The sequence below is a fragment of the Neospora caninum genome, chromosome VIII (genome assembly GCF_000208865.1).
Source record: "Neospora caninum Liverpool complete genome, chromosome VIII".
Classification (NCBI taxonomy): domain Eukaryota; phylum Apicomplexa; class Conoidasida; order Eucoccidiorida; family Sarcocystidae; genus Neospora; species Neospora caninum.
In genome coordinates, this window is record NC_018395.1 from 2,391,642 (window position 1) to 2,414,103 (window position 22,462).

The 22,462-nt window shown below is 51.9% G+C and overlaps 3 protein-coding genes across 3 annotated transcripts; all 3 read right to left on the bottom strand.

Annotated features, from left to right (window-relative positions):
* Positions 1-2,805: 2,805 nt before the first annotated feature.
* On the bottom strand, positions 2,806-10,799 carry NCLIV_033060 (hypothetical protein; the record flags this gene model as incomplete). The annotated part of the gene is made up of 14 exons (XM_003883501.1): positions 2,806-2,855; positions 3,348-3,423; positions 4,015-4,055; positions 4,590-4,744; positions 5,318-5,430; positions 5,876-5,956; positions 6,694-6,756; positions 7,130-7,175; positions 7,708-7,793; positions 8,685-8,812; positions 9,174-9,334; positions 9,713-9,819; positions 10,158-10,214; positions 10,785-10,799. 14 exons carry the CDS (start codon positions 10,797-10,799, stop codon positions 2,806-2,808), a joined length of 1,179 nt encoding a protein of 392 aa, XP_003883550.1.
* A 5,519-nt stretch (positions 10,800-16,318) lies between these two features.
* On the bottom strand, positions 16,319-17,842 carry NCLIV_033070 (putative MORN repeat-containing protein; the record flags this gene model as incomplete). Its single annotated transcript, XM_003883502.1, has 1 exon — positions 16,319-17,842. The coding sequence occupies one exon, from the start codon at positions 17,840-17,842 to the stop codon at positions 16,319-16,321; it is 1,524 nt and encodes a 507-aa protein (XP_003883551.1).
* A 1,500-nt stretch (positions 17,843-19,342) lies between these two features.
* Positions 19,343-19,984, bottom strand: NCLIV_033080 (conserved hypothetical protein; the record flags this gene model as incomplete). The annotated part of the gene is made up of 1 exon (XM_003883503.1): positions 19,343-19,984. The coding sequence occupies one exon, from the start codon at positions 19,982-19,984 to the stop codon at positions 19,343-19,345; it is 642 nt and encodes a 213-aa protein (XP_003883552.1).
* Between the last annotated feature and the right edge of the window lie 2,478 nt (positions 19,985-22,462).

Consider the following 22,462-nt stretch of genomic DNA (forward strand, 5'->3'; position numbering starts at 1 on the left):
ATTGGCAGGAGAGAGAGAGAAAGATTGGATGCAGGGGTAGAAGAAGAAGAGGGGGAACCCAGGACACAAAGGAATGCGGCGAAGGGAGGCGGCGGAAGGCGGTATGGGTGAAGGACTGACGGGGGTCAGAGAGGAAGGGAGGACCAATGCAGATCGCGTCTGATTGATGCCATGGTGAAGCAAACCTGTTGAACGGCCGCAGCCCTATGAGCCGGAAGCGTTCGTCGCCTGGGACGTCTTGGAAAGGCAGAGCGCGAGGAAAGCGTCCGTATCTCTCGGTAGGGGGGAGACGAGACACGGAACGTGCCGTGTTTCCCGACAAGCAAAAAACCGCCTCGAGACGAGAACCTGAACGGACCAACCTCCGTTCACTCTGGCTCTACACATCTGGTGACGAGGTGGCTCGGGAAAGCGTTGAAAAAGAATCGGAAAACCGCAATTTCCGGCGTTTTCTCGCTGCGACGTGCGCAGCACACGCATGCACATGCGTTCTGCTTTTCGCACACATCTGCTCGCCCTCCGCAGATAAAAAATTAACGGCAGAGTTTTCGTCACGAAACTAGAGTTCGCAACAAGTCGCTGGCCCCATATAAAGGCACATCTTCTCCGCCTTTTGTTGCGACGCTTTCTTTCCCGTAGAAAGATGGTCGCTGTCTGAGGAATCTGTTTCCTCCGCAGGAGCCCTCTCGGACACATCGGCACTGGCGTCACGTCGACAGACACACCGGCTCTTCTGAATGTGCAATTCTCTCCCTCTCTTCCTCTCTCTCGCTTGTTTCTCACCTTTCTTCCGAGACGTGCCTACAAATCGTACCTCACAGGCCCTAAAGTGCGCTTTTGGTGCGACTGTCCACACGCTCGTAGTCTCTCAAGTTCTTTTTCTCTCCCCGCTTGGGGGACTCTGCTCATCCCTCCGTCTCTTTGGCATGTTTACGCTTCTCTTTTCTTTCGCCTTGTCTGCTGCTAAATCCGCAGTTCAGCACGTGCAGCGTCCGCCTTGCTCGACGAAGGCACGAAGTCGTTCCTCTAGGCACACTAAACGGAATTTACAGATCTTTTTTGAGACCCGGCGTCGATTTGTTTCCGATTTGTATAACGCCGATGGAGCGGGTTTCGCAAGGCGACTAGCCCGCTTCCACGTTAACATCTCCCAACAGACTCCGGCATATCGCTGCCATAACCAGCCCAGTCGTAAGCACGCCGATGCACTCATAACATGCCCACAGAATATATATATATATATATATATATATATATGTATATGTATATATATATATATATATATGTATATATATATATATATACATATACATATATATATATATATATATATATGTATATACAAAGCCATGATTGTAAAAGGAAGTGCATGCGTTTCGAAGGGGCAGTGTGTTTTATGGCCCTTGGAAAGAGATGCGAGGCGTGAGTGTGTCAGGGATGGCAAGCGCAACAGACCTTGCGCGGGTTCCGCGACATAGAAGAGTCCGGCGAAATATGCGCTTTCGATTCCGACCCCAGCGACACAGAACCAGCACTCTGCAGCGCCTCACCGGAGGCAAAAGGCGCAAGATGACGCCGACGTGCTTGAAAGGAGAGCTCTACAGAACGACAAATCCCTACAACGCGCCGTCCCTGGTTCACCCCAGACCGGCCGCTACACATGGCGAGGGTCATTTCAGAATTCCCAGCAAGAAAAGTTGGATTCCATTGTCGCCGCCCCGTTCTTTTGTTTGCTTGGTGGGTGTAGTGAGTAAATCTGTCAGTTTAGTATAGAAGCAGAGAACCAGGCCGGTAGTAAGGACGCTTTACGATTCGAGCTAACTTTATTTCGAAGGCGTGTGTGCTCCTTGCCAGAGAGGCGCGCCCCCACCTTCTGGAAGCTTACGCGACTGCTTAACTGAATCACGGTCTGTTTGCCGTTTCCGAGTGGGAACAATCGTCGAAGATAAATCGACACAAAAAACAGCGACGGCTCCGAGCCGGTGTGTTCCCGTCTCTCGTCCCCTGTTATATTCTCTCTCTCTACCTCGCCGCTGTGGCCTTCGCCTCTCTACACGCAGTGCTCGCCTCCAAGTCTTTCCCTAAATCATATATGTCTCTCTGTATACGTAACTATGCATGTGCGTGTGTGCCTTTATGTCATTGCGAGGACTCCGTCTCAATGTTTACGAGCAAACGCTTCTCTCTGTGTATGCCCGACTCTCGCGTCGCTCCGAGTATGAGGGAAGAGGCAACTCGCCTGAGGCCCGGTGCGGGGTTTTGCGTCAGGAAGAGTGGAAACTTCGGATTTTCTCGGAGACCCGGGCAACTGGAAACACGTGGTTTCTCCCCCGGGAAGCGACGGCGTTCGCACATATCTGCTGAGACCGGCTGTTACACGGGTCGCCGGGAAGGGTGACCGAGGCGGAAAATCGCCGCCACCCCGGGGAACGGGCGAAGCGAAAGAGTGTAGAGACAGTTGAAAGAAAACAGAGAGAACGTGAGAGCCTAGCGGCAAACCACGGTCCGGGCGGGGCAGGCAGAACACCCGAAAGGAAAAAGGAAAAGGCGAGAGCGAGGGTAAGCCGGGGCATGAGAGAGAAAAAGTCGACAAATGAGACTGGCAGCAACACCGGCGCCGGAGCGCAGCAGAACCCCACGAGGCGAGGCGAGAAGAAGGCCGATCGAAAAAGAATAGTCTGTTTTCTTTCTGGGCGAGTGTTTCCGGTGAACGAGAGGTCTTCTTTCCTGTGTTCTTCCTGTCACCTTCGTCTTCCTTTTCGTCTTCGCTGTCTCCTGGTTTCTCGCCTCTGCATGCGTGCGCCCTCATATTCGTTTGAAGATTTGGAGCACGTCTTCGTCCGCGAGGCGGTGACCTGAGAGATCCCACGCACATCACAAAATCAAAGACTGCAGAAGCACGGATCACGGCCGGTTTGTGGGTCTTTGACGTTTGTGGAACTGCGACACCATCGCTGACACGAAAATCGACGAAAAGGAAGAAACGACGGAGGGCGTCGTGGCGAGGAAGAAAGATGGGCAGACGAGCAGAACGGAAACTGGGGAGACAGAGCCAAAGTGGTAACGAAGGGCAAAAAAGAGCACGCCAAACAAGAGGAGAAAAAAAAAGGGGGACCGAGTGTGGACGAGAACGGAGAAAGCGAGCCAGCCCTTAAGGCACAGTTCTACTCAGAATCGATTCCACTTTCACAGACGGAGCGGCCGCACGTGGTTGCGTCACCGTCGTATCTCTGAGATCTACGAAAGAAAAACGGCGAAAAAGAGAGCAACGCCCGCGAGGGCTATGAAACGAGAAAGGTCTCCTCAAGAAGAGGACAGGAAACGAGGAAAGGACGCAAGCGGCGCACTTAGGCCAACGTGCTGAGGGCTGTGTTTTGCGCTAGATCCCCAGACGAGGGCGAATTTGAAATCCTTCAACAGTTCCTGAAGCAAAAGAGAGGACAATCGAAACCACACAGCTGCATGTGGGTATGCCTCCACACACCACACAATCACAGTTGCATGCATGCGCGTGCCCACAACCTGCAATGCGAGACGAAAAGAAACCGATCCACAGATGAATACACCTACCTTTGACAAAACGACAAGTTAAACGCACCAGGTGCTGGCAGTCATACTTGCATGCATCTGCTTATATATATATATATATATATATATATGTAAACATAGATTGGTAGAAAGACAGACAGACGCAGCAATATATAGACAGATCGGTAGGCGCGCTGTGACCCCACCGAAGTGGGCGCCTTCGTCGACTACTGCGTGATTCTGCACATTGCAACTACAGAGTCAGCACATGCCTCAAAAGAGGCGTGGCGACTTGCATGCGAAGAATATATTCGGTTTCCACACGCCGCGTGGTCAGGCCAGGCGCCTTCGTGCGTTGCAACATGGAGAGCAGAACGCCTTCCAGTTGGTGCGACGGCGAGACAGAAACCCAAAGGTCAAAGCGACTGCGGAGAGAAAAGAAACAAGCTGCGCACACGGCGGGCAAGAGAAACTGGAGGCGCGTACCTTGTGAATCATTGCAACGGCCGTTTCTACTGTACAGGGGCCTATGGGGACACGAGCCACACGCCGCGAAGGAGACAAAGTTGTTCCAGAGGCTATACAGGCGAGAAGCAAACGTTCAGCTGGACGACCCGTCTGTCTGCACACCTCCGCAGAAACTGACGCGCCTCCGTGAGGCATGGGGAGGCCTAGTCGCCTGGATGTCGAGAAAAAAAAGGAACCAAGCAATCTCTAAAGACAACACACATTCATCGCCACGGCAGTATGAAACCAAACACTACACATATATATATATATATATATATATCTGGCTGTAAAGAGAAGGAGACGTTTAGAAATGCATCTATATATATATATATATATATATGAAAGAATATTGATTGCCGCAAAGCGAGAAAGGAATGACAGGATGTATACATTCCTGAATGTATTTATTTCCTTCTTTGTGGGTATGTTTGTGTCTGGCGGCAGGGGTGAACGCGTGGCAGAGAAGGATCGAGCTAGAGCTCTCACCAAACAACTCGGGATACAGAGAAAAAGGATTAGATGTTCTTATTCGGTCACGGTTTTGGAAGTACCTCGTTGTTCCGTCATGACGACCGGGTCCTCGAAATCCGGGAACTGGCCCTTCTTCTTCGTGTACACTCGCGAGATGCCCAGCTCCTCCCAGATTCGCTCCTTCAGCTGCTCGAGATTCCACAGCGCGCCGCTGCTGATAACGACGCTGTAGGGCCTGACCGAAGCGGCACTCGTAGAGAGAGAACAAGCAGCAGTGGGAGCAGGAAGAGAAAAGACGCAGGCAAGGGGACAGGGGAAGCGAAAGAAAAACGGACGCAGACAGAGACACAGCGGGGGAAAGTTGCAGTGGGGAGGAGAGACCGATACGAAGAAAGATCGTAAGAATGATTGCAGCAGTGCGGGGAGGAAACAGAAGGCTGGCGAGGGAGAACAGGAATGAAACAAACGAGTTGAATGGAGACAGGGTAAGGAGACCGGCTCATGAGCTGGATGAGGATGAGAGCAAGGCACTCTCAGTCGCAGGCGGACTGCCCAACAGAGGGGCGAAATCCTCAGAGAAGACGAACCCACACACCCACACGACCGCTGAAACCCAGCTGTGGTTTGTGGGAAGGAGCGACAGGGAGACAGCATGGCAGGAACGAGAGAAGCGGTCGAGCGGCGCGACGAACTGGCATATACGAAAGGAAGAAAAAAACGCCGAGGAAAGAACCACAAGGCCGCGGGCCAGAAGTGCCGGAGACACTTGCGGAACGGCCAGCATCCAAGCAGAATGTGAACCACTTACCGTCGGGCAATCTTGTCGATCTCATCCAGAGGCAACATGTCGATTTTGTTGTACACATAGATGCATCTGACGTACTTCCGGTTGCCTTCCACGACGTCGATAAACTCGTCCGCCTACAGAGGCACTCACGCAAAGATAGACACGAGGAGATGAATCGACAAGCAGAAAAGGAAAGAAAAACGCGAAGCACCGCGACAGAGACACAGACGGCAGGACAAGCAGAGAGGTTCGAAGAGAACGGGCGAGAGGTGAAGACCTTGCGAAAAGTGAAACGAGCGATGGCGGGAAGAGACGAAGCGCCTGAGAGACACAAGGGCCGAATCGGAGCCGGGGGGTTGCGGGACTGCAGATGCCGCCAGAGAGCGAAGAAGGGCACGGCGAGGAAGATCAGCAAACACAGGAAGACTGGGAAGAGCCGGAAGAGAGACGACACAGAAGAACGACAAGAAAGACGAAAGTCGGGGGCGAAAGGGGAGCAGAGAGAGAACCGGAAGAGCAGAGAGAAGGAAGAGAGCACGAGGACAGGACGCATGATGAAAAACCAAGGGAGAAGCCTACGGTGCAATCCTCGCGGATAACAACATCGGCGTTGAAGATTTTGTACTCCTGCAAGATTTGCTGGACGGTCTTGAGGTTTAGCTGAGGGCACGAAAAGACAGAAGACACGACAAACGGGGCAGCGGTGTTCGAGGGGGGACAGCGCTCAGGCAGGTCAGTGACGGGGACCAGGAGGAAGCGCCAGAATCTCCGACAGAGTCCCCGTCGTGTTTCGAGAGGCTAGCGCCCCCGTTAATACACACGTTACTAAAAGGCCAGTCTTCGGAATCGGAAGAAAAACGTGAGCGTTTATCGACAGAGGCGAACTCGCAAGACTGAAGGAAATTCTTGCCTAACCGTTGGATCACGGCCGCACCACACTCGGTTGCCTTCGATCAACCAGCCGCCTGCAGACGGTGATGCAAAAAAGCCACCGACGAAAGTGACCCCGCACATGTTCTTCAATCTATATACATATATATATATATATATATATATATATATATATATATAGACATACATAGATACATACATATATGAGTATAGATGTGTATGAGGGTGTGTGTGGAAATGTGCTGATAGATATTCGCCCGTATGCGAATCTGTACGTATAGATTTGTTTTTGTGATGTCCAAATATAAGTATGTGTATATCTACAGAAACGTAGGAGACCATGTCGGTGTAGAGAGTAAAGCGCGGAGAAACAGGCAGAGGGGAGCAGAGAACGAGAGACCGACGGGCGGGTTCGACTGAAAGGCACAGAAAAGCGACACTGAGACTCCAGAGGCATCGGATCAGTCTGCCGGAAGCGTGACAGCCAGGAAACGTTTTTCACGTACCCGGGGGCAAGGCACGGTGAAGTTCACCGTCAAGCCTCCGCCTTTCTTGATGCGCAGCGAGATCTGCGAGAGAAAACCAGAGCGACAGTCAAACCAGCGAGAGACACCCGCATGCAGATTCAACAGACACACACAGATACATGTCAGCGCTCCGAGCCATCGCATGCGCATGCATGGAGGGGCAGTGGGACCTATCCATGTATAAGTATATGCCACTATGTTTTGTCTATTTAGAAGTCGAGACAGCGAGGAACTTGGGGTTCAACGACACAGACCTATACCAAAGGCAGCGCGACTGCGTGGCTACATACAGGAGCCGGCGCGTAAAACTGGTCGGTGCATTTTGCACGCACGGGTCTCTACGGAGGCGAGAAGACGCGGTCGCGTCTCTCTCGATCGGCGGTCAGCGAAACGCGCGCGCTCTTTCTCTTCTTACATTTGGCCGCCGTTTGTTGAGGCGAATGCCAACCGCCTCGAGCTCCCTGCGAAACGCAAAGCGGAAGGAGGCGCACGTGAGGCTCAAAGTCCGCCGAGAAATCCGAAAAACACCTCTGTGTCGCACCGACGCGCTGGGCGGAAACATCGAGAGCCCACTCTCGGACACACGAGCGACGGGCGTTCAGTGGGTTGTGCTTCCCCAAGAGTTATCTTCTTAGCTGTGCTCTCTGCTGCCACTAAAGAACTCTGAACCGGTCAACGGCGCTCAAGACCTAACCCAGACGCCCACTTCGGGTGAGCTGATGCAGCACACCGGAAGGAGACAGGAGGCTATACGGCAACCCACGGCAACGCCGCTGGACGGCGGAGACACTTGGCGAGAGACCGACCCCGGCGCGGGCGAGGCACGCGCCTAGCGAGACTCAGCAGGCACAGAAAAAAGCGACGCAGTCCGCGTAGCAAATGACGCCGGGGAAAGGCCTGGAGAGCCGCCCGCAAACGAACCAAAAGCAACGCGCGCGATCCGGGGCAAAGCGACGAGGAGAAAAGGGTGAAACGAACGAACAACGCCAGCACCTGGTGAGAAGCTGTTGCTGGCGATCGTCTTTTGTGGCGTCCAGGATGACGAGAATCAAATCGCAGCTGTGCGCCACAGCAATGACCTGAGAAGAACAAATCCGGGAAACGCCGCCGCACCAAAACACATTCTTGAATGCTTTCGTTTTCCGCCGTCTCCCTGTAGTTTCGCCTTCGACGTGGGCCACGATGAGTCTCGTGCTGGTGATGACAGCTGCGTGTGTCGGGTGTGGTTATGTCTCTCCCTGTCTTTTTTTTCCCGCGGCACTCCTGTCTTGGATGTACTTCCTTTCAAAACCATTTGAACGTCCACGTGTATGAGTTTCAATAGAAGCGTGTGAAACGTGTGGGGAACGTTGCGTCGTTTCAGTCGTCCCTTCCCTTCCTGTTTCCTGCTTGTCCACCGTTCGCTGTCTTGGCGCCTCCCCCAAGGTTTCACCCCTTTCGGTTTCTGCTCCCTGTCGGGTTGTTTTCTCACGTTTCCGGTGCGTTTCTCAGCCTGCAAACAACTGCTATACAGTTCGCTGCCTGAGGCCGTGGGTAAGCACGTGCCGGCAAACAGAAAAGGAAGCAACTCTTTTCGCCACTCCCTCGTGTGCTTTCCGCCCTCTGAGGGCGATTCCGGCTGTCTTGTACCCGCCCTACAAAGTTGCGTATATATGCATATTATTTACATATAACTATATTTGCTTGTATACGGATAATTGCTTATACATATACATGCTTACATCTACATGTACACATAGAAATGTAGAGAAAAACTACTCTCAGGAGAGCGATAGTTCGGTAGCTACAGGTAGACGATCACCTTCGGAAGTCTACGTGTACGCAAAAGTTGCATAGAGCGGTATGATCAGATCCATCGCGGCGTCGTGTAGAGAGACAGAGATGACGGCGCCCATGGCGAGATGCAGGGGGAGTGTCTGGGTACTACGGACGCTGCCCCGCCTCTCCTCTGACACGCCTCGAGGGTCTACCTGGCGACCTCTGCCTCGGCCTTCCGCAGCTCCTTCGATGATTCCCGGCAGATCCAAAAGTTGAATCTTTGCATTGTTGACGTAGAACACCGACGGCTGGCAACACAGCGTCGTGAACTCGTATGCTCCTACGGCACAAAACAGCCGCCAGGCTCTCAAAAAGACATGCATGGCTACTCGTGCACCAGAAGCAGCACACCGGTCCGCCGCGACAGATTCAGAAGTGGATGCCCGTGAGAAGGCATCGGTTCCGCTTGTCAGCACCCCTGGAAAACCCGATTTCCATCCTGCGCAAGAGAAACATTAGAGTACCTAGGATACTGAATATGACTCCATATGGATAATAGATGCAGACAACCAAGCTCTCTCTCGCTCAACGCGTCGTGGTCTATCAATCGAACCTCAAAAAGTGGACAAGAAGACCCACCCGCAGCTGATGCTCCGCGGCGCATGGTCAGAGAGACTGGCCGAACAAGGTGACAATCTTACCGACAGCAGAGAGTACCTTCACCGAGTCCTTGTCAGCAGCCGGTCCCGAGGCAGAAGCAGTCATAGCACTCGGTTGAGATGACGTGGCCGTCAAGGAATTCAATAAAGTCGACTTTCCAACAGATGGAAACCCAATCATGCACACGCGAGCATCTCCTTGTCTGAGACAGCATATTTCAAACGCAGATGACGTGCTTCAAATATTCATGTGTATAGATGCTACATTGTATACATTTCAGATTACATGCATTATCTGTATACTTATATATAGTATGTGGAGTATATACACATAGATAGATAAATAGATAGATAGTTACATAGATAGATAGATAGATAGATAGATAGATAGATAGATAGATAGATAGATAGATAGATAGATAGATAGATAGATAACCGCACCCCATGTATGCATGTGCGGATGGCCGTCGCGACACAGATGTGTTTCGGCCGCACACGGAGCACTGCCAAGACGTTACGATGAGAGGAAAAGAAAAAAGAGCGATTCCTTCGAGGGCAAACTCCGCATGCAAGGGGCCTACCTCGCGACGTCGAAGCCGTCGCCCTTGCCGCCTCCTGACGTTTTGTTTGTCTCGAGAAGCTGTGAACGCAGGCGCGCCAGCTTCGCCTTCAGGCCGCCGAGATGGTGCTGAGACGCGCCAGCAAACGAACACGAGTCTAGCGTCCAATGAATCTAAAGACAAGGCGAGACGCGACGCCGTCTCGAAAAGTATTCACAAACATAGCTTGGAAAAAACAACGCTGGCCCCGGTGCTGCCGGCTCCACGAGACATCATACGTGAGACACATGCAGCCGAGCTGGCTGCGGAGAGGTGAACCGCCCAGTCAAGGGTTTTCGCGCTAGGTCACCGGCGGCGTTTCGCAAGCGTGGATGCCGGGGCACTCCTGTCTCCTCGAATTGTTCTCCCGGTTTCTGCGTGTGTTCTTCGCGCGAGGAGGGTTGGCTGTCCTGCGTCAACACCGTACCTCCGTGGCTTTGTTCTTTTGAGTTCGGGCCATTTCGGCCTCGATCTCCTTGATGCGCTGAGCGGGCAGAGACGCAGACGCACAAATACGTGCTACACAAGAACGTGCATAAAAAGGATCCGCAAAGCCGGACGGATTTTCCGTCGCCGAAGGGCCAGAGACACACCAGCGAATCATGTCGCAACAGCGGGGCGAACTGCGAGAAGCACCGTGGGCGAGGAACGTAGCGTCGGGGCGTCAAAGTGTCTCCGCATTCAAACACCTCCCCGGTCGTCGGCGCAGCATCCCCCACAGAGACACTGAGCTCGCAAACAGATGTGGCAACCGCAGACTGGGTCTTTTTGTGCACAGACAGCCTTTATAGCCTTCTGTGAAAACGGAGTTCCATGTTCCCATCGCCTGCGTGTCGGGGAGACCTTCGCCTTTTGACGCAAAAACACCCGTGAACTGCAAAGCGGAGCCGTGGTGCTTTCCCACTGTTTGCTGGTCCCTCTAGTTCCGCCGCACGGAGAGAAAGGACAGACAGGACGGCCGTTTCCTGCGTGTTCCCCTGTCGACGCATGCACGCCGCACTCAGAGTCTGGGGCCCGCAGGCGCAGTGTTTGCTGAACGGCTGAAAAGACCTACTTCCAGGATCCCCATTGTGTGGGTTAGAGGCGTCGAGGACGAGAGGGAAGAGCAAACGCAAAAACGTGCGCTCTTTCGGAGCAAAACAAGAGGCGTCGGCTCAGAGGCGACAAACGAGAGGAGAAAATGTCGCAAGGCGGACCACGACCGAGATCAATCTGAGCCCCCTTTCTGCGTCCTAGAGAGGGGGACGTGGATGAATTATTTTGCGGACGTCACTTTGGAAACAGCGTCCGCCAAAGCATCCCACTCGAAATCGCCTCCCAGCGGGGTTTTCCTGCTTGCCAGGTACCTTTCTCGGTGGGTTCCCTGGCAACAAGCAAGAGAGCAAGGGGGTGACTTCTCGGCTGTCGAGTGAATGTCACTCTATCATTCACACTCAAGAAACGAGTTCCGGATTCCCTTTTCTTTGCCGCTAGTTTGTCCCTTTCATCTTGATAGAGAAACACGTGGACGGTTTTGTTAGCTCTCACAGAAACGCCTGTAAGAGCTGTGCGGCCTGACAAAACGGTGACTTTGTAATTGCCGCACGAACTCGGAAAAAAGCATTCTTCGCCGTCAGAATTTCTACAAACGCGTAACGAGCGGCGAACTGTGGCAACCCACGCGAGTGTATACGGAGCTTGAGGCTGAGGAAAACAGTTCAAGGCGGCAGCGACCGGGGGGGCATGTTGGTGCCGGCGCACTGACACCTATCAAGTTGGCGCAGAGAAACAATGCAAAAAAAGGGGAAACGAAGATTTTTGTTTAAGGAAAAAGGGATGCAGCTCCCTCCGAGTTCATACTGAGGACGGAGAGCGTCGTGGTTATGAAATTCCGAAAGAAACTGGACACAGTGCAGCATTAGGCGTTGTCTAGGAATCCTGAGTGCCGAAAAAGTCGGGGGGACGGAGTGTGCCGCTCGTCTCCTTTTGTAGAGTTTCCTCTCGAAATCGAGTGAAAAGTGGAGAGCGAGCTCAGGTCAGAGTTTAAAGAATACCGCTTGTCAAGCAAAGAACCTACAGAGATTGAGAGCAGGCAACGCTACATTGGAACGCCATAAATCACCTTGGTTGGTAGTTGGTCAATGAAACGCCGGAGAAAGCTGTGGTTACTAACCACGATTGGAAGAAACGTGAAACGAGAGACGAATCAATAGCGAGAGGCAGTTGCTGCTTGTTGAATTAAATCGGCAAGAAAAGGAAACATCCTAAATCACGGACAAATTGTGCCCATTTTTACTTTGCATGTGAGAGCCACAGCGATGCATGCAGCTTCTTTGCATCAAATCTCCGACGGAGGAAATATTGCATTACTCAGAAAAACTAACCCGCAGTTGAAGAATAAGGTTGCCACAGCTTGTGAAGCTTTCTTTTGCCCCCGGCGTCCGTTTTCAAGATTTTAGCGGCTCATGTGGAGCCGTCTTTGGATGTACCGTTGCATGCGCCTGGACGAACTCGCGCCTTGGATACGCTGCAAGGCGACACGTGCCATTTTGTGTCGTTCATACTGGCGCCGGCCAATGATTTCTCGACGTTTTAAGGCTACATGGTGAAGCAGCGAAAACCAACTGTCGAAGGGTGACAGCGATGAGCGATGCCGACTTTCCAGGGACTGGCCTACGCTCACCCACCACTGTGTCGGACGCGAACAAAAGTGAAACAGTACAACGGTGTGGCTGAGATATAGATGCTGACGTGCTTTCTACAAGTGCCACGGTATCACCGAAATGTATGTCGTTTAGTTAGGTGAAGGCAAATATGGCCAGAAGAGACGAATGTAGGAAACCGGGTACAACAATGCACTCGGTGTATGACTGAGCCTTTGTTCGATTCATGGCAAATTCACCGCTTACTGCTGCCTGCCTTGACCCGAGTCACACACTGTTTTTCAACAAAGCGTCTGTTGCCTCGGCAAGGTGGGACGGAAAAGCGAGATGGCGCACCTTGTGAGGACGGTTTTATTGTTCGCGCTTCCAAACGAAGTGCAGCGCAGATAGCTTAATGTAAAACTGTATAAGCTCGAACTTCTGTTCCGCCACTCCTTTTTTTGACCACATATAGCAGGTGTTTATGACGAGGAATCATTAACAAATTTCGTTCACCTCTGCAAAATCCCATCTCTATAAGGGGACCCTGCAGTGCTGGATATATCAGGGGAAATGAACCTGGGCTTCTTACGCCAGCAACAAAACATCTTTGTAGTGCTCGCTAACTGATGTCGAACTCATATGCGCAGCCCCCCGCATGAGCGCTGTCCTTGCTCCCCAGACTGTTGCATAATTCTTCTCCAACAGTGTTCACGCCCCATCGACTGCGAGTCCCAATGCGGAAAGCCATACATTTAACTCAATTATGAATTCATACTGAATGGAATGCCATCTCAGTTGTCCGGTTAAAAGCGGAACAGTGCAAAAACTAGCTTGAGGCTTAGACCGAAAACTTCTAGTGGTGGTCCTGGAACCAGTTCTTGAAAATGCTACTCTACGGCTGTTGATTAAACCTGTCTCGTCATGGAGTCACCTCGAAATGAACAGGCAACCTTTTGCTGCCAGCTTCGTCAGGTGGGCGACAGAGAAGGCGTCTTCAACTGGTTCATTGATAGCTGCTGTCCGGCGGGGTCAACCATGCTCGCTAGCCGGCTTTGATCAGCAAGGCAGCCGTCGACGCTCGGTGGCTGGTGCTTTCTAAGCGCCGGTCCAGCTGAAGAGAGGACCAAACTCTTGAAATACAGAGTCCCAGCTGATACGCCTTGCCACTTCTCGTATTCCTCTAGTGCAGGTGAAAAACACTATCGTGCTGGTGGGGCTTTGTAGACGGCTTCACTTACCTCCAGCATGGTGTAGATTTCTTGCTGTCCGAACATGCAGTGGGGCAGCGGCCGAGGAAGAGCACAATCGAAATCTTTTTGCGAGAAGGCCAAACATTTTTTCCCCAACAACAGGCATAGCGGCCTCCAGTTTCCTTGAGGTGTCCTGCGGCAGACATCATAGGATATGGCGTACGTGGAAGAGCCTTATCTATTTCTGCCGCTGCTGTCGCTCTTCGGCATTGTGGTTCGTTCCTGGGTCGCTGTTCTCAGTGTCAGCAGAATGTCTGACTTCTAACCAGACTCATGTTTTGGGAGAGTTTGGCTTCATCAAGAATCTTGTGGACCCGCCCGTCGTAGGATGATCGACATCGACTTCGGCCTAAATCAGGGGGACGGCGGCGCTTGGTGCTGGAGGCGGAGAACCTTCCAGGAGGCTGGAGATGTCTCATAGTTGATGGACCGACGAGCCCCCATATCTGTTCGTCAGCCCTATAGTCCACGAGCCGAGCGTCGCGTTTCCGATAGCGGCGGAAATGGGCCGTTTTGGGCAAAAGAGATGATTGAAGCGGAAAACGAGGGTTTACCTGCAGGATGACTAGACAATCGGATGATGTCGTCACCGAGATAAGACGCCGAATGGCAACCATCTGCAGACGAAGAGCTCGAAGAAGACAGATTCGATCCATATCTCTCGTTACTGTTTAACATGGTGGAGGAGAGGAGTCACAGTCCTTGTGTGGTCAACAGCTTCACTATGCAAGCTACTTTTCCGGCACCTGCGACAAATCAGCCCCTCGTCGAGGTTTGGCACCCTGTTCAATACTGGAAATCTTCAAGTATCCAAAAAGGTGCCCGTTCCAATAGGAAAAATCGGACATCACAACGACACCCTATCTCACGCGTACGGCGAGCCGTAGGAGTTATGGTGGGGGGGGATCAGGTGAAGTTCTCTCTGTGGGCATATTATATCATGGCGTTTTTTACGTTTCCACATCTGTTTTTTCCTCATCATCTCCCGCATATCTCACGATACACACTGGCCTGTGGTCCTGAACACGCGGCGTGGGCGCCTTAAGACCGCTTCCGCGCCTTTCCCGGATTGTTGAGTTACGAGTTAGTTCAGCATCCTTTTTTTTCAGTCTACAACTGTTAGCCTGTGTCAACGCGTGCCAATCCTGCTCACCAATTCACCGTTTTTAGAATCGCCACAGCTTGCCGCCGTCCCATTTGTTTTCTGGACGTGATGGTCTTCCATGTGCCCGGAACCAGCCTGGTCGCGAAACACAGGAGATCGTCGGTAACTTCTTACTCCCGACTACGATGGTTTTTGGGATACTTAGTACACAGCGGTTGGGGGTGCAACCAACGCGATGGAGCCCCTGCAGGCCATCAGGATTACTCGACGGCACTGATCCTTCACAAAGAAAAAACACTCAAGGAGCAGCCTTCCGCAGTCCAGCTCGTCGAACCATCATATTGAGGTGAATGTTGCTAGTTTCACTACGTACGGAGCAGATTCAAGGTGACGTCTTCCTCAATTGCGTTTCAACGGACAAATATTCGATTGTCCGTCAATTCACAAAGGCTGAATGGAGGCAATTGTTCAATTTCGATCAATCATCGACATTTTATATCCTTGTGTTCGCTGCCAGCTCTTGCCCTTTATAACCGTTCTCCCACTGTGCCAAACGGGTTCTCCGGTGTCTAGGCAACCGTTATTATATACGGGAGGGATATAAAAAGACGGGAGGGTTGTATGCTGGTGGCCTTCACCCAGGACATCGAATACTTCCGCTCGTAGCTTAAAAACCTGCTGCGGACCATTTTTTTGCCATATTACGCTATCGGCTATGTTCTCGTCTTTCATTGTCGCGGCCATCTAATCAGCTAAACGGTGGAGTCCCTCATTGTACAGCAGCAATTGCGTGGTACAATTCTCATTCGCCTATCCTGTTGGCCATCAGTCGAACAGCCATCCCTTGTTTGTCGTCACCGTTTGCCAGGAGTTCTCCGTTGTATCAGAAATTAGTCGGGCATGTGGGAGACTCTCATCCAAAGCTGCCACTGAATTCGGGGTGAAATTCGTTCGGGGGGACAGTCGGCGATTTACCATTTCTTCTCTGCGCGAAACGGACGAGTGATTCTCCAGTTGCGGCGGGCATTGCTCCGGATGCACGACTGCTGGCGCTGCGAAGTCTGCTTCTTTGGTTAAGATCAACGGATGAACTAACTATGCAACAAATGGACTATTTGCCCGCTACGAAAGCTTGTCAGATTGCACGAGTGTTGTTCATTGCCGTGTATTCCTTTTGGACGGCTTCGGTTGCTAAATAAAACGACTGGAAGACTGGAACGTAACGTCTGAGCCGAGATCTCCCGACCTTTCAGGAGCACCCCCGTACCGGAGAAAGAGGCCCAATGGCCGTCTCTGGATGTCACACTAGTCATGGGAAATCGCAAGCTCTGTCACTCCCAGAGCTGTTCCGTTCCCTACACCTCTCGTTTACTTGATCCATTGATCTCTCCCTCCTCTCGTTTTTGCATATGTGCTCCTCTTATAATAGCCTTTTCTGCTTCGTTCTCCACTGAATCACTGTGCCTCTTCGGTCGTTCCCCTCCTTCCCGTGGAAGCTGACTGACATACGGGGTCATGTCACATGGGGACGGGGTTCCGTTTAGTGCCACCCCCGCGCCGGGCGCATATTTAGGCTGTCTGACAGGGAGCAGCCAGTCTGCCATGAACATTACTTTAACCTGCGCAGTTGCTGTAGAGAGGGCAAAGAGAGTCCTATGATTTGGAAACTTGCCGCAGCAGAAACTGATGTGAGATGGTTGCAGTTTACCATAGCGATTGACGCTAACAATGAATTTGACCCATCCATGCGCGCTGTCACTTCTATAATCTGTCCAGAGCCACGGCCAAATTTTCGTCCTTCGTTAGAAACTCGTGATGGATCCACTGTCACGAGCTGACCCAGTTCGGCATCTGACAGTGGGACGCGCACCTCACATGGTACTGCAGGACTGCCACTGATGTCGCCACACACGACGCCCATTAAACGAGAAATCCCTTCAGCGTGAAAATCGGATACCTGTGGGTAAGGAGGTGCGACAAATTTCTCAGCGCCGAATTCGCCCGAGGCCCAGCAGGCTCGCTGTTTGGCTTCAAAGCCCGCGATGGTGGAGGATCCCTGCTTGCCAGGAAGGCCTCTGGTCGTGGTTCGGGTATTCGTTTTCTTCGCACCTCTCGCACGAGAGTCTGGTTCAACAGATGCATTTCCTTCGGACGTTAGTTTCGTGACGCCTTTCGAGGTCCCGGCACCTGAAACAGACGCCACTGCCGCCAATGACCCTGTCCCAATGCCGGCTATGTAGCCAGATATATCTAGTCCTTGCTTGAGGGCTGTGTCCAAGTCACGTAGAGTATTTATGGCTACTTCCCGCCATTCGGCTACATACGTTTTCGTGAATTCGGCCAGGTTAACCATTTGGACGCCTGGAGCCTCGTGAAATCTGCCTCGACGAAAGCAGCCTGTGACAACTTGGCATGGCCGCGAAGACATTTTTGATGCCTCAGATACCTCATTAAGACGGAGCCTCAGAGGCACAGGCGCCTTGACGCACAACGTTCCTGTCCCTGCCATGAGACCATGACTCCACGTTCCTTCGTAGGACTGTTCACCATCCGCCCAAGTGTAGCGGCCCCAACCGTGGAAGAGTCCGTTAAACACCTGCCCGTCGAACGTGTCTCCGCCCTCAAACTTTATTGTTCCTCTTGCAAACTGCCCCTCCCGCCATTCCCCGGAGCAGCTGTAGCCTCCCCTTGTGTAGCTGCCCTTTCCGTGATATACGTATTCAGGGATTTGGTCCTTCTCCACAAGCTTGTACTCGCCAACGTATGTACCCCCGTCGGGAAATTTCATCGTACCACAGGGCAAAATATCCGACGGACTAACGATGTTTTCGCTGTTGCTGTCCAAATCCTTCAGCTGTGGAACGGTTTCCGCCATCACCATCAAGTTACTGCAAGACGTTCGCACAGAAATTCGAAATTCATGGCCCAGTTGAAGGAATTTGAACGAAAGCTCGCCAAGGAGACAGTTTCTGTTCCTCCGGAAGCAAACATATGCTTTCCAACAGATTCTAGGGACACCTGCTTTCATGTTTAATTGGTTTCGAATGATACACACGTTGACAGAGTGTGGGGCCCCCAATTGTTTCGCGCAGACCTTTTGTTTGCTACCGGATTTTGTACTTGCTGTTGACATGCGGTTCAGCTGAACCTCGAGGCTGTCAATCGCACCCAAGGTCGACTCCACTGCCAGCCTTCGCAGCCCCCAAATCTATCAAGGCCATGTATATGTCGCACCAGGGCAAAATGCTTGAAGTCACACAGCATGTTCTTTATTCATCACCGCCACTCCGAGGTAATGCTAAGGGAATAACAGCTGGTTGTGAGTCCACCACAGCAGAGTCGATAATCATCTTTGCACGAGCTAAAGGCGTTCCACGAAGCTTTCTCGAGCAATAACAGGTGTGGAACGCAATGCCTATCGTGTTGTTTCCCGTGCGGTGAGAGGAGGAACGAGGTAAGCAAGCACCTGTAAGCATGACTTTCATGAGGAATGCGTCCGATTAAAGCAGCATGGACTACGTTCCCGTATAAGGGCTGGCACATTGTGCCTGTGCAGGTAGTCGGGGCCTCCCATGGCGCAGCGAAGCGCTTTTAGATCTGTCTCTGGTTGCAGGAGTGTGCCCAGCCCCCCAGAGATCCGCCAGCAGCACACAAGCTCATCGGTATGTTACCGCTTGTTAGGGCAACTTTTTTTCTTTTCAGGACGGTAAAGCGCTTCTGCAGATACAGCAATGCCGCCATGTCCAAGACGAAAGTGCTGGGTTGCTTTGCTGAAGAAGCTTCCAGCAATATGCGGAGACGCTCGAGGCTTTGTGTAGAAGCTGAAAAATATTATCGACACTGTCGAAACGCGCAGGCTGTGATAGAACAACTGTGGTGTTCATTCCGGCAGGGCTCAGCCGACCCGGAGAACAGATACGACATAGAGAGAACTGCGCTGATGACATGTGCGGGGATGAGTTCGTAGACGTATGCGTTTGTATGTAAAATAAAGCACAGGCTTCGCTTGACCGAGCTGTTCGATTTTGGACGGGGGACACGAGAATTCCTACATATGGATTTTGCGCGCTGGCGAGCCACCCTGCGAGATGGAAAGTTCCATCTCAGATCCCTGAGTTCTGCGAAATGACACACGAATCCTGACCGAAAGACTGAGGGTTTCAGCAGCGTAAATCCTCGACCCTAGTGGCCAAGGACGGTAAGATGTGTGCCAAAATGTTGTGGCCAGCTACAGGGAGAGGCCGGGTTCCATGATAAACCCGCGACAATGCGCCGCACCTTCCGTTGCACTCAGTGGAGAGTCCCCTGGCTATCCACATTTAAATGACGACGGTCGCCTCGTCTTTCTACTGTGTTGGCATATCGTTCGTGCTCGTTCAGAGTGGTGGCGAATCCTGACTGGGGTGATGAGGAGGCCTCTCCAATGGAGAGGCAGCCGCCCTCTAACGACGCCAGGCATCTAACTTAAGCTGGGCTGTGCTGACAGTCTGATGTTTTGGTTGAGGTTTCGCCTCGTACGCAGGACAAATTCTCCCATATATGTGGGGCCGATTCACTAGAACGGCAGAGCTCAGCAAGTGCCAGCACGCTGTGCCCTGTCGATTACAGGTATGCTTCCGCACTCGTTGGCGAGTTAATTGTCGGTGTACAGATTGCCCTCCGTGGCTGTATCCTCGTGATCATTAACCTGAACCGGCGATACGCTCCCATCAGGTGCCACTGCAGGATTTTTCATCGCTGCAGAAAGATTTTGAAGGAACAGCGAGTCGACGGGGGTCTCTGACGCGGTGTCTGGAGGATATGTGGGTAACAGCTCCTGCTCTGTATTGCTCAATGCATTACTGGACAGTGGAAGGACAGGAAAGCCTTCTAGAAGAGGCTCGCCCTTGTCCAGCTGCTTGTACTCCTCGTCCGTTAACGGGAACGCAGGAGCTGGTGCCTTCGTGCTGGTAGAACTCGTAGCCGCAGAAAGACCGGCTTCCTCAATTGGCCGTCCGACAGAGGACGACTCGCCTGCTACGACATCGCTTTCATTTCGCAGTAGCCACTCAGCCACTTGCGCATTGGTGAGCGGTTTTGCGGCTGATGATAAAAGATTCGCCGACGAATATGCTTGACCGGCTGCTGCTCCTTGAAATCCACCAGCTACACTAAGAAGAGATGATAGTAGATCCTCGTTTTTCGGTGGTTCAATATTCCATCCCGCCAATATGACATTTGACGGTGCCAGGAGTATTGCTAGACCATCTGGAGGGTATGATGGAGAAAACACCATAGGATGTACAGCGAAGTGATTGGGACAAAGGAAGAAACGGAACGATGCTCTCTGGTACACTCATACAACAGCAAGGGCAAACAGGGCACAGTGCCGTTGCTTGTTTCTATGCATAACCTTACATATATACCCGATTCTGTAAAAAAACGAATTGACCTGCGTACGTCACTTGCGCACCTTCGCCAGGGTTTCATGGAGGATACTACGTAACTTTTTCAGCAGTCAAAAGTTGCGATAACCACGGTAAGCTCCTTTTGAAAGGCTGTATACTGGTGTATCCTGGTGTAGAGAAAGCCGCTGTCATAAACCATTACCTGGTTGGATCAAGAGCGTCTCACGAGTAGCGAATTCTATCGCGGTTGAATTGGTGGAGAAGTTTCGGCTAACAGTAGCCACTCGGTATGCCCGTATTTCGTTGTAATTTAGCTGAAACCAAGGGTGGAGAGTTGGGTATCACAAAAAGCAGAAACTGCCAAGCCTGTAGGTTGGCGAGAATAAATATATGATGGCCTCTATATACATCAGAGATTGTGATATGGAGCTGCACAGCACTCGCCAAGTGCTGGCAATTAACGGGGGCTTCTCAAGTGAATCTGCGGCGGGTGTCACTAGAACAGACAGTCCCCATAACATTTTGCCCACTCACACGAAGAACGACAAGGGAGGTTCTCAGCAGAGCCTCGAACGGCGCATTGGCGAGGAGAGTGAGAGGAATCATCCGTTCGGTTCCTCCACTGCCGGCGAAAATGTCTCCGCCATCGACTGTCGAGTTGACGGATGACGGGGAATTTGAACTGCCCGCCATGTTCGGGAACTGCACCACCGCTCCCGATGGAAATGAGGAGCCTCTCCACCGACTGGTGTGTTCTTGCAGTTGGGCATTATTTCCAGTAGATGGAGCTAACACGTCGCTTTGAAAAGGGTACGAACTGCTTCCTGGAGAGCCAAGCTTGAGCGACCCCTCGCTCACTGGCAAAAACATCGTAGCACACAAACCAGAAGAGACACGAACAATGTATGCTGTCTTTGGGAAGCTAGTTTCGACGTAGCATGGCACGCGTCCAAGATCAGAAGACCCGACCCACACATCAGATACGGGTTGTGGATGAACGTGCACCTGCCTGTCATCCTGAGGCGACAACGAGAAACAGGGGAGCCCGATATATACACGGATGCTCGCAGCCGGTGGCATAGCGCTGCTGTGAAGCAAAGGAGATGCCGTCGACTCGCAGTGGATTTGAATAACTGAATTGGACGTGAAAAGCGTGCCGCGGTGCAAGGAATTATGGGACGGCATCATTATACGACACAATAACATAGGAATAAGAGTACCGCGGACCACTGTCCAGCTGACCGTTTCAACCTCTCAACAGACTCAGGTTTTTCCATCCGAGCCTAAAAAGGGACATGTTATCTCCCTTTTATTACAACTCACATTTGATGGCAGAGTACAGGCTGCATCCTCCAGTGAGAATAGCGAGCAGCAACAGCATAGTTGAAGCCATCACCAGTAGACTTCCTCGCTCATGTTTTTGTTGGTCCAGTGCCTGTGCCAGGTGTCAAATAAGGCCAGGCCGCCCGTGCGATTGGGGGCTCGCAAAATGTGCCGCCTTTGTTGTCGGCAGATTTTTCAGTAATACTACGCTCTGAGGTCGAGCCTAAAAAACCCGTCACTCTTGCGTGGTGGATGAATTCTGCCGATATAGGCAGATGCGGTACAGGCGGAAGCATGTTCCCTGTCGGTGGTGGCTTCCAAACATCGGTAGCCAGTCGCGATGGATTTGTTACTGGCGCTATCGAAATTTACACAACGAGGATCTACAGAGAGAGATGCATAATTCACCTGCTGTACTTTGTGTTGATTTCTCGGAGAGACGGGGCCATCTCACTCGTTCTGCGGCGACACATATTTCCGCCTGTGTGTATACGCCGTTGGCCTCTCCTTTTAGGTCCTGTACGCAATGCAGCGCGAGTTTTGGGGGGTAACATACTCGACATCACACAGTGGAGGACGACGTGGGCACCGTCTACTCAGTCGCCACATCACGCACATTTAGCGCCACAGAAGAAGTACATCCGCTCGATGACGATGGAACATGGGTACAGATTGTTTAACGGGCACGGCCGCTGTCGCTGAAACGGCACCTGACTGTTTTGCGGTTAAGTGCTTGCCCATGTGGAGTGGCAGGGGTGGGGCAAAACGATTGGAGACAGCAGCAACTAACGACATCCATTCGTATCCGGGTCACGCTGTTGCAAACGTGTTAGCAAGCCTCATTGAACATGTCATTGTCTTCAACTGGAGTAACATCCAGGCTACTGCCTGACAACGTCCTCTACAATAGTGAGAGATGCGATTCCAGATGCCAGGATATCCACTAACCGTCTTCCTGAAAAACACTTACCTTCAGGCAGGCAACCAAGCAATGAGTGAAACTTGAAAAAGAACGATCAATTGATTCATTTGAACTAAGGGTA